The sequence below is a fragment of the Sceloporus occidentalis genome, unplaced genomic scaffold (assembly GCF_023333645.1).
Source record: "Sceloporus occidentalis isolate IW3139 unplaced genomic scaffold, rSceOcc1.0.p SCAF_102, whole genome shotgun sequence".
In the NCBI taxonomy this organism is placed as follows: Eukaryota; Metazoa; Chordata; class Lepidosauria; order Squamata; family Phrynosomatidae; genus Sceloporus; species Sceloporus occidentalis.
In genome coordinates this window covers 2,694,501-2,707,217 of record NW_028317082.1, presented here as the reverse complement: position 1 = coordinate 2,707,217, position 12,717 = coordinate 2,694,501, and the positions used below count along the sequence as shown (strand labels likewise).

The 12,717-nt window shown below is 40.2% G+C and overlaps 1 protein-coding gene across 1 annotated transcript in view; it reads right to left on the bottom strand.

The window, feature by feature from the left end:
• Window positions 1-11,389, bottom strand: part of LOC149283573 (late secretory pathway protein AVL9 homolog) — a 42,115-nt gene extending 30,726 nt beyond the window's left edge. Inside the window, exons 1-2 of the mRNA XM_089497388.1 lie at window positions 11,288-11,389; window positions 780-900 (exon numbers count right to left, since the gene is read on the bottom strand). Of these exons, the coding sequence (XP_089353514.1) occupies window positions 780-900; window positions 11,288-11,389 (223 nt within the window). The remainder of the gene's footprint in view (window positions 1-779; window positions 901-11,287) is intronic.
• Between the last annotated feature and the right edge of the window lie 1,328 nt (window positions 11,390-12,717).

The window sequence follows — 12,717 nt, the reverse complement described above, 5'->3', positions numbered from 1 at the left end:
GCTCTTGCATAAACACACACACTAACATTCTAACACCACACACACATCTACCATTGTTGGCTGAGAAGTGGGCAGTTCAGTAGCATACTTACACATACACACAGTTACATGCTTACACACACAGTAATATACTTACAGATACATGTTCACACACACAAACACAATAACATACTTAAGGACACATACAGTAACATGCCTACACACACAGTGTGTTGAAAACTAAAACTAAAATTATTTTGAGACCTAAAAACAAAAACAAAAAAGTATAATAAGCGTGCACATCTTCGGGCTGTTGCAGTCTATCCTTGAATTATTATTTTTCTATTTATTAATCATTCATAAACACAGATAATCACTTTTTTTTTTTTTTTAAGACATTTCAGCAATCATATATACAGAAAGAACCTTATGATGCCCTATCCCCATGCTGGGACTGAGGAAGTGCTGCCTGCATGCCCAGAAGTATGTGGGAGCTACAGTTTCAGTTTCAGACTAGTGTGACCAGGGCAATAGAAGACAACGGTGGCAGTGCTCTGCAGCTACATTATCTTTGTAATTCTTATTTATTTTATTTTTTCAGTGCTTAATAAAGTATTTACAAAGTACATTACAACCCATTCTTTTTGGGTGAAGCTGCCCCTATAACAGACAAAGCCAAAGGGGACCACTCTTTTCAACAGGCTACACGTACACAAACTCATACATAGTATCATGGAATATTGATAATCACACCAGTAAGGGAGGCCTCCTTAATTCATGTGAATTTAGCCCCCCCATACCTTCTTGGAAGTTATGAGCGCCATCTGGGAGAGCAAGAAAAGGCAAGTATTTCCACTCTTCTGGTAAAAGGTGGCTGTCATGACTCTGTCCTGGGATCAGTGGGGGGTAAGAGAACTCAACCTGTTAAAACAAAAATATAAAAACATGGGTAAGAGTAATCCGGAAAAGCGTAACTGGCTGCTATTTGGTTATTGGTACGCAGAGGATTTTATTTTTATCAGTCTTCCTACTGTCTAACCAGAAATGGGAGAATTTATGCTGAAATAGAAGCGGTAACTTTTTTTTTTGGCCTACCCGTTTACTTCAAATCAACAAACCCTAGGTAAGACATATGTTGAATCTGAGGCTACATCACAAATGACCCCATGGAAACCATCACCACCATCTCCTCTCTTTAAACGTAATCTTCTTTTTTCTTTCTAATTCTCTCTAAGAATTCTCTCAGAAAAAGTATACATAAGTGTTAGTTAGTGAAATGGGTTATTCAACACGCTATGGCTAAAATGGTAAACTTGAATGTTCTCCAACAATTATTTCGCTTTTCACTGTAGTCAGTCTTTTAGGTCTTGTTTCAAGCACCCCCAACCGTTATGCCTAACCACGAAACACTTAATTTTAATTGAGACAAAACAATACGTCAAAGTAAACATTTAAGACAACTGAATGAAAAGAAAGTACCCGGTACTTTTAGTAAAGACTAGCCGAATCATTCTAGCTGTAATCAAATTATTTTTAAAACTAAAATCCAAAAGCACATCTTCTGTCTGTTGCAGTCTATTCTTGTAATTTTTTTTATTAATCATTCATAAACACAGATTGCCACTTCCCTTTTGTGCAGATAGTAGGTGGAGATTGCTTAACTCTTTATTGTAGCAGTCCTGGAACATATTAGGGAGAAGGAAAAAAAAAACACCACACATCGCCTACAATGGGGAAAAAAATCTGCACGTTTCCTGTAACGTATTTCTTAACATCACACACTATCCAAAAGTTTATTTTTAAAATTTCATCAACACACAGATAACAAGGCAATATGGCCTTGATGTTTATTTGTTGATACTCCGTTAATGCCCATGCCCTTAAACATGATTGAAAATCATAGTTAAAATAGAAGTCTTCATATGGAATATGTTTCTAATACTTGGGAGACATATCTTGCAGAGATACATAAAAATGTCGCAAAAAAAAAAGTTTACAAGAACAAAAAAAAAAAAACGCCACAGAAACAGAATACGTGCAAATGTGTAAACAATGAGTACTATTGAAAACGCTGCATAATCTGTATTCCAGCAGAGGTTCGTTTAGAACAGATCATTACACATTAGAATGTCGAACAGCCCCGCACACCAAAACAAACAAAGTTAAAACTACACCTAAAGAACTCTGACCTGAGCTGGAAAAAAAATTCTTGAACGCAACAATCCTGCGCCTAGAACTTCTACTGTGTACTTGGATATCAAATTATAAAAGACGGCAGGCATAAATAAGACAGCGGTTGTATAAAAAGTACCAACAGTGGAGTGGATAGCCAAAGATTATGTACAGGACAATCAGATAAAGAATAAATTATCGAATAGAATAGAAAATTTGTCAGACTAAAATATCCTGGCAGAAAAAAAATCTAAAATTTTAGGATACAAATAGATACTCTTCTAGCTTCAAGCTATTTTAAATAGGTCAGATATATCCATAAAAGTCTCCTTTTCAAGCATTTGTAATTTTTAAAAGAATTAATGCTAGATTAAAGTTTCCCCATTTCTAGAACATATAGGCATTACAAAATACTTTAATTTTAATGTAGGATAAATTGCCCTGGTAATTATTAGAGAAATAATGACTATGTCATACTGTTCACACATGTTTCAAGCCCACTGAAACCGGATATACAATATAACCCTATGATTATGTGCAGAACAGCTGGCTGTGAGGAGACGAACAGCGAAGAACGAGAACAATGCAGCCAAGACAAGGAGTCGAGTGTCCTGGCAGGTGGAAAATGTCAGGAAATGCAGCCTTCATGGCCTTTCCACCTGTTGCTCAGGTAACCAAAACCCCAAGTGGAAAAGTTAAATCTTAGTAAATATAGCCTCAAGCTATGCTTATAATGAAAACCTACACCTCTAACACAAGAACCTGCTTTGCTCTACACAAGCAAGCAATAAGCTTACAAACTACAAGGTCTATAGAATATATCAATCACTTCTCTCAGAGAAAGGCTCACATACACGGCAGATCTTTCACATCTAAACTCATTAACGTTATTTAAAATCAAAATGTAAGATGCACTATATTTTCAGAAGCTTTTCTTTAAAACGTCATTTTCCAATTAAACCTGAAAGCTGACGGAGGCAAGCAGCAAATGCAGTTATGAATTGGACCTGCCAATAATACATGGTGTATTCTAATTTTCAAGTAATTTTGTGGTTCTGGGCATCTTGGAATTTCAAAACATTTATTGTAATAAATAAAACTATACAGTTATCTTGATCATTGTTATTTGAATAGTTTTGATGTTCTGCTTAATCCTTTCACCATTGTGACGGAAGCCTCCATCACTGGGGCCACTGGAGAAGCCTGACTGCCAGCCTCCTCCCTATTGACTATGGGCCCTGGGTTTGTAAAGACTTCTGTGGATACCCCCAGCAGTATCATCTCATCACTGGCTGAGGGGATTATCTCCGGCAGACAGCCAGGATCCGCCACCAGGGAGTGACCACCATTCTTTGATGTTTAATGTTGTATAAATCAGTCTCCCCCCTATTGTATTGTTAATCCCGTTACTGCCCCTGTTGTCTCTGAGAGGCAGATTAAGGGGGCGGTTTGTGTCCCAATATCTTGTTTTATGTTAATGTATGTTTTGCTGGATATATCCAGCTGTGTGTCTAAAATAAATTAGTCTTCGTTTGGTTTTACTCTACACTGAGTCTCGGCTAGTGACTGGGGAACCGGGGAAAGTGTGTTGTCCCAGGCTAAGGGAGCACAAGACAGCGGAGGTAGTCGGTCGGACTAGCCAGCTCCGTGACATTGGTGGTAGCGGTGGGATTTCTTCTTAGTCTGAGGGACACTTACTTTCTACCGGGATTGACCGACAGGACGGCAGACTTCGGTCGCCTTGACAAGGACATGGATGTGGTATCAGAATTCCAGGGGCTGCTGCGGGTCATCCTCTCCTGCTACACCACTGCTTTGCCTACAGAACAATACCAGAACCTGAGGCAAGTGGTTCGACGGTCAGTATCTTCCAAGCTCTGAACAAAAGATTAGAGACCAGCGGGAACTACGGATGTCATTCCTGGGACAGCAACCCCAGGAGCAATGGGTATCCGAATTGGACAAGCTGGTCCAACAGGAGGTGGAGCTGGAAGATCACTATAGGGCTCTGCAGTGGTATACAGAGCAAGCATATTGGGGAACTGCGAAAGAATGTTCTCCAGAGGGCTATGACTTTGGTGGCCCGGGATTATTATGGGATAGTCTTCAGGAGGATCCGGACTTCGGCAGTACAGCGGAGTGGCGGATTGAGGACATCCAGGATTTCAGGGAGTGGGACCTCCCAGATGCGCTAGGACTTAAAGGTGATTTAGACTTTTTAATTACGCAGGAGTGGGAACTGGAAAAGGCGTATAAAAAACTGTTTGACCGAGTTCAACAGAATGCCCCGGTGTCCAGGGATTGTGTGGATTTTGTGGATGTTATTGAGTGGTCACCTGAGGATGTTGACTCAAGCGGGGTGGATGGGACTGCGGTCTCCACCCCTGAGTCAGAGGGATACTGGGCAGCTAATCCAGATCCGATACTGGAGCTGTGCGACTGTGCTCCACAACCAGATCCAGAGATTGTGGATCTAACTGATTTTACATCTGAGGATGTTAACCCAAGAGGGGTGGATAACACTGCGGCCTCCACACCGGGGGCCTCAGAATGCTGGGCAGTCTGCCCAGATCTCTTAGTCCCAGCTGAAGAGCTGGCAACAGGGCAGAGCGCTGCTGGCTTCTGCCCCACATCTGCAATGACTACAGGGATCCAGGGAGATGTGGCAGACGGCCCTTCTCCCCAGCGGCAGCTCACATGTCCGGGAGCGGAGGAACTTGTTTTTCCTCCCCAGCGGCAGTGGGAGGAACCGAGAGATGTGACAGCCGGTCCATCTTCCCAGCGGCAGCTCACATGTCCGGGAGCAGAGGAACCGGCCCTCCCTCCCCAGCGGCAGGCCGACCCACAAGATTCCCTAACCCCAGCTGAAGTGCTGGCAACCAGGCAGAGCATCGCTGGCCTCTGCCCAGCACCTACCAAAGCTGCAGGAGTTCAGGGAGATACAGCGGCCGACCCGCCCCCCCAGCAGCAGAACCTAATTCCAGGACCGGATCAACCGGAACTCTCTCCTCAACGGCAACAGGAGCACCAGGGAGGGGATGCAGGCGCCATCACTCCCCAGCGGTACCCGGGAGATGGCACAGCCGGCCCATCTCCCCAGCAGCAGCAGGAGCACCAATTTTGGGAGGGAATTAATGGGCCAAATAAACTGACTGACTACGGAGTCAACCCGTTTGGGGTCTCATCCTATGTCAGTCCAATTCGAAGGGGGGAGAATTGTGACGGAAGCCTCCATCACTGGGGCCACTGGAGAAGCCTGACTGCCAGCCTCCTCCCTATTGACTATGGGCCCTGGGTTTGTAAAGACTTCTGTGGATACCCCCAGCAGTATCATCTCATCACTGGCTGAGGGGATTATCTCCGGCAGACAGCCAGGATCTGCCACCAGGGAGTGACCACCATTCTTTGATGTTTAATGTTGTATAAATCAGTCTCCCCCCTATTGTATTGTTAATCCCGTTACTGCCCCTGTTGTCTCTGAGAGGCAGATTAAGGGGGTGGTTTGTGTCCCAATATCTTGTTTTATGTTAATGTATGTTTTGCTGGATATATCCAGCTCTGTGTGTCTAAAATAAATTAGTCTTCGTTTGGTTTTACCCTACACTGAGTCTCGGCTAGTGACTGGGGAACCGGGGAAAGTGTTGTCCCAGACTAAGGGAGCACAAGACAGCGGAGATAGTCGGTCGGACTAGCCAGCTCCGTGACAACCATGATTTGCATCAAAACCACCAAACTCACATGAGCGTAGTGCTGCTCTAGGTACGGAAACTTTAATAAAACCATTTGAATAAAACAGCATTGAACCATGTTACTGTATACCCACTTAGTACCCCCAATTATTATTCCAGTATTAAATCAGCAATTATGTCAGTAAAGAGACGCCTGTAAAAGTCACTTCCCAAAACAATTCTCAAATTCTATTCTCTGTTCTACCACACCAGGACTTTAATGTCGTGCATTTATCTCCTGCTGAGAACTGGTTAAGAATTTGCTCATCTTTTTCTTAGTATGTTTACTGTATATTTAACCTAAACTAATCGTTTTTTTCAAAAAAATAAGGCTATTTCTGTGTTCTTGCGCTACAGTAATATTTTTGATATCATAATTTTATACATTAAGTCATACTATGGTCCAGCTCTATGAATAAGAAAAAAATGATATGCAATAGATTGATGTTTTATAAAATTCAAAGGAGCTCAATAACAAGGTGATGCTTTCACTAAAGGTTAACCCCTTAAGGACAATGGGCGGTCCCAAAACCCATTGAAAACAATGCATTTTGAGCCCATACATGTACGGGCTTTGTCATTAAGGGGTTAATGAACCAATACACTACACACACACACACCAACAACCGTGCACGAATAACATCACTGGAATTAGACAACATGTTTGTAAGGTTTGCTGTCTCAGCTCACTTGATGATGATAGGGTGGGGCTACACCAAGTCACGTTTTAACAAAGTAATCTTAAACATCAGTGATTGGAATGACACTTGTTATGTAGACCATAATGACAGGATGTAGAGGATTCTTGATGAGTCTTCCTTATCATCCACCAAAAACACAGAATTTTTTTTTACAATGCCATTACACATACTGGCGTGCACAGTTTAATGATAGGAGATTACAAAACAAACATTAAACAAATTGCTTTAATTACGAATGCTTGTGATGAACTCTTCCTGAAAATATCCATCATGAACCTAGGAATGGAAAGAGATGGATACATCAGAATCGAGAGCAGTCGTCTTGCATTTAATTCTGGAGGCCGACAAGGCACGTTCAAATCTGGATTAAGATGGTTCTGCTTTTTCTAAAATCATAGCTGACCATGGTACAACAATATGAGGCTGATCTTTGCCTTAAATAGCTTCCTATACATATTTCCCTCTGTTCTAATGTTCTTATGTGCTTACACAAATCAATGAAAACACAAATACTAGCTTTTGTATAAAGGCAAATGGAAGCCTGTACAAATACAGTAAGAGGATGTATTGGGGCGGAACACATCCGTGAGCAGCACAGTGAACGGGGAAGGGTCAGTGAACCTGCATATCAGGCAGTAGGCTCTCCATTATTGCAATTAGATAAATACTTGGTCCATTTTTACCTGTCCACTTATCAACTGCTTGCCAGCGCCACCAGTACCGCGGACACAGTGGACAGGATGACAGTTGTTAAATATCAAAAATCTTGTTGTATACATTTGGTGTGTAAACCGTTTTACTTGATGGTAGCAAACAACACTGAGTGAGAGTATGAAGAATTTGCTCCTTGACGGCCTTCTCAGCTGTAGCTCCAGAAAGACTGACATACAATTGTCTATGACTAGATACAGGTTGGGACAAATATATTTCAACCTTACTTAAAAAGTAATTGCCTTTTTACTTATATATCCTAAAGGACACTCCATAGCCCATAGCTTATGTACAAGGGACTCCTCAATGTTGACATTCTGCTCTGGGGTGTAACTTTTTATAATTCTGAAAAGAAAAAAAATTGTGTGTTGAATTCTGGGTCACCCCTACGGGTGCATTACCATTAAAATGAAGAAATAAGAGCAGGTTTTAAATATCTGAATACAAGGGAAAAAGGGGGTTGACAATATAGGGTCTATGTGCCAATAGGAGTGTACATTTGTTTGTTTTATTTAACAATAACCATCATTAAGGCCCAACCTTTTTTAATTCCACACCGGTCAGTGAGGTGCCCCGTTTGACATCTGTAAACCCTTTGAGGGTATTTTTGGAACCACTGTATTCAGAGGTACCCAATAATCATCAGCCAGATACTCAGGTTCCATAAGGCCCAATTTATGGGCATCAGTGTAAACGGACACGACACTTGGCATCTGATGCTGTATCATAATCAAGCGCTAAACTAAAAGTAAAGTGTGGTACACGTCACGCTGCCTGGAAGTAGAAAAGGCGAGAGCGTTTCCCCCGTTTATCACTATACAAAGGACAACCCTGACCAGATTAAATCCTTTACGCCATGCATTTTTTCTTGATTTTTATTAAGTGTATGCCTATTTTATTAATTCTAAACACTATCGGTCAGCCTTTATGTAGGACAGAGTAGATACAGATTACAAACAGGCGCAGATCAACTTTTCTCTCTACTAAGTATATAGTAAAATATATTGCCAAGAGGTACTGGCCAATCTCAACATGTATGACTACTTCCAAAACATGTTACATAGTGGCTTATTGATAGGTATCAGTTAGGAATACTCTTAGACCTGTTTTTCAAGTTAATGAGTAGATTAACAAAAAATGCACATTCCAGAAATGATCTGCATGCCTCTAATGCAGCGATTTTACTGCAACATGAGTATACAAGTAGACAGCTTCCACCTAGGTAAACCACACAACATGGTTTCTGGATGTAAAATCAACCCGGTCTCAATAATCCTTCACAAAAGCACGTTATGTACATAAGGCTGTCTTACAGTGCTGGAAACAAGCATGCTACCCAACCCACTGCTCAGTGATGAGCAATGTTAATTAAATTACTCACAAGTTAGATATCAACTTGCAGAGGTTAAAAAAAAATCTTTATATGTAAAAATAATTACACAGAGAGGAGGACCTGGAAAGACTGCCAGATTACACATGTGCCTTTTAACCATATTTTATACCGATTCTGTGCTTGAGGGAGGCTTTTCTTCCTGGGTTTTGGAATTTCCCCTGATATCTCTACACCAGTACAAACCCATTATTGTATGAAAGAATATCTCTACCAAATGCAGCCACCAACTTCAGAGCTGCTATATGGTAAAAGATACTAGACTTATGTGCTAGCAACATTTTCCCATAAAATACTTGAAACGACAAACTAGTAGCAAAAACACAAACTTGGGAGTAGCTCCAGACCTGAAGTGTAGTAATCTCTCTCCCAATGGGTGCTGAAGCGTATGGGATCCGGTGCAGAAATCCACTAAGCACAAAGGATCACAGGTTGCCAGCTGACACCAAGGAATAGAGAGGAAGCATCCATTGTAAAATGTTTCAAAATGTAATCAAGTCCATAGACCATAAAATCAAAACAAGGGGTACATAGAAAGGCACAGAATGGAAACACAGGCTAGACGCTTAAGCACTTCCTTGTGCGAAACGCGTTAATTACTTCCTCGTACTCACTTTTGTTGCCAAGGTTTAGACATTAATGTCTGTGTGGAGTTATTTTGAGGGGACAGCAAATATACACTGTTATACAGGCTGTATACTCACTACTTTACATTGTAGAAGAGTGTCATTTCTTCAGTGTTGTCACATAAAATATTTACAAAAATGTGAGGGGTGTACTCACTTTTGTGAGATACTGTATATATTACTAGTAATTTGATATGCATTAATTGTTCAGAAGGCTCTGTGGGACAATGGAATGTCCCTTTAATTAATACCAAATTTTGGTTGAGTTACCTTTTGTGAATTTATAATATTTTTATCAAGGAATTAAAGTGAGATTTAATGCACTCTTATCAGGTCTTTAACTTGCAGTTTAATTCTATTTGCCAGTCTCTGAAGTACCTTGGACAGGACCTTGGGCCTTGTGCCTATGCTAAATTTCATTTATGTTGCCTAGGAAGCTATATATATATATATATAGGTTTTCCATCACAAAAAAAAAGAAAAAAAATGTTTTTAAACCTGAAATAAATTAGAAAATGAGGGGGGTTCTATCCAAATGCACAGGAGAATTTAACAAAATCCACTCTATACATTTTATGAGTTTCCCATTCCCAGCTGCATTGCCTGCATACAAGTATTTTTTTTTCTTTAAGTTAAAAGTCCTTACAAATTAATTTCATATGCATTCTTCACTGGCGGTACTGAATGGGGCATTGAACTGTCCCTTTAATATTAATTGTGTAACTTTATCATCACAACCCCACATAAAACTTTAAACATTTCCCAATTTAGCCTTAGGGAAAATGTTTTTAAAAACAAAAAAACTCTGGAAGAGTCAGTGTGTATTTTTCTTGGTTACATCCTCAAAAAAAGTCGGCATTATATATTTTAATGTTGTTTTTGGGACACGAAAAACCAATTTCTGCAAAAAACACAATTACATAGTAGGGATATATATACACACACACACTGGTGTTCAGTTAAAGTTTTAGCAGAAAACCCACAGTTATTTTCTGCAACAACAAAAAATGTTATTAGTTGTTAGAGTCTATAATCCGCAATGTGAAATATTACGAATATTTACAAGTGCCTGTGAGCATAAATAATAGATTTTTCCATGAACCTGCTCCAAGACACATATAAACACATTGTGAACAGCACAAAGTTAATAAACACATATTTACTCAAAATATGTCTCATTAGTAATGTAGTAAATAGCGTTTGGCCCTAATTATCTCCAGACTAGAAAAAGATTTTAAAACACTATATAGGAGAAAAAAATATTTTGTGATAATTGCATGGAAATGTATAGCGTTCATAAATTGTATTTTTTAGAAAACGTCAGTGCTATATTATATTTTCTGCTATGGCACAAATAGAGAGCTGGAAACTGTATATTCATCTACAACATTAAATGCAAGAAGAAATGTGTGTATATTTCACACAAGAGAGGGAAAATTGGGAAATACTGAAACATCATGTATTACAATTTTTTTAAATAGTGATGTAATGTTGGTACAGGGTGGGGAGTTCACATGGATACATTCTTGAGAATGGGCAAAACTGGGGCCATTGGGGAAAAAGAAATACAAAATATGAGTTATACAGGAAATGATGATTCTCTAAGTTATATGACTAAACAATATAGCGCAGAACGATAGGTACTTATGCTATCCTTTTATCACAATGATCCATGGCAAGAAGATTAAAAAAAATCTGAAAATCATCACCACTTAAAAAAGTTAGCAAAATTTGAATTTGGCAAATGGTAACTGGCTCACAAGAACATTAACTAACCAGCTGCTGTTGGAGATACTGAATGAAAAATATACCTAATGAAGAAGCATGGGCACAAATGGCAACCACTACACTTGTGACCCCTCTAAGCCAAGCCACGTTCACCTGGTTGTTGGTGGGCACCTACATGGAGAGCAGGTGCATGTAAACATATGCGTGTCAAGCAAGCACAGATAAATAAAGTTGTTTTTTTTGTTGGCTCACCTGGCATCCCTTTTTGTGGTGAAAGCCCACCACCACAATATGCAGTACAGGTCCTCCTCTGCCACTGTCCCCTGAGTTCTCGTCTACAGCCTGGGCATCCATTCGTGGCGTCAACAATGGAGGGGCTACAATACAGGCAGATTCCTTCCCCTATAACCTTGGGGTTGCGATGTATGATTAAATGCAATGCAAGCAACCTATATCTCCAACAAACTATGCTTCTATCCTGCTGTTTTAATTTGTTCCCTTTCTTATGCCTCTCTTTCCACATAAGCCACACCAGTGATTCTTATTCCTCCGTACGGTCCTCCTGCAGTCAGATTTCACTGACAGCCTCCGCGTGACATCACCTCGCAAGCCACTCAGTACACAGAGCGCTAAACACTTGAGCTTCCTCTCCCCATACCAACACAAACGCGTCTCATTATCTCACACCCGATTGGCTAAAACGCAGCTCCGTTCCCGGTTTACAACTAATTGCTAGGTGATAGTTTTGAACGAGTCCTTGGTGTCAATTTCTGAGTACTGTCGAGCAGCTGTCGGAGCTGCCATCTTCTCGAAGTCTAGGAATAAACGAATCTTACGCGTCGGTCTTCAATAAAATGACCCCATGCATTGGAGACAACGAGGAAGTTCTATGGTGACGTTTGTTTTAGATTTATGCGACCGAAAGTGCTTTGGGCATTTGTAGTTCTGGCGTACTATTATTATACGTAACAAATATATTTACATTTTTGTTTTATTCCCTCTTTTAGGTCATGACTCACGAGTGACTGATTCACATGTTTTGGAAAATGTATGAACTAGGCTAATAATACTATAATGTGGCCAGCGTATTCTCGCCAGAAAATTAAAGTAGCTCTGTTTTTCTTGATTTATTTAATGGCTTGCTTTTCCAGTTTTGGTATCATCAAGTCCCTTGGTAATAGACCACTTCTAATTATGACCGTTTATTTATTAAGCGCCAACAGATTACTCAGCTGGTGTACAACTTAATTGGGGTAATTAAAACATACATAACAAATATAAAGTTAAGAACCCTGTGGGTTTATGAGCTTACAATTTAAGGGAGTAGTATGGGTAAATGAAACAAAAGGAGGGCTTCTGAGTTCATAGTTTTCAGGGTGCAAAAAAGGATGTATAACTAAAATAAACAGAGGGGTGGCTGTGTGGTTTAGGTCTTGGTTTTAGATAGTGTTCTGCAGAGGGGGAGTAGAAGTATTATTAAGCACTCATCTACAGACACCAGACAAGCCAGAAGGCTTGTTTTTCCCTCAGAAATCTCATGGTGCTTTCACAACCACAAGGAAAAACTTGTCTACGTCCAGTAAAGACTGCAAATGGTTTACATCCGATTTTTACTTCTTTGTAATCAATTATTTCTTGAATGACTGGTTGCTCCTGTTTTCCCATTAAATCTGTGTTTAATG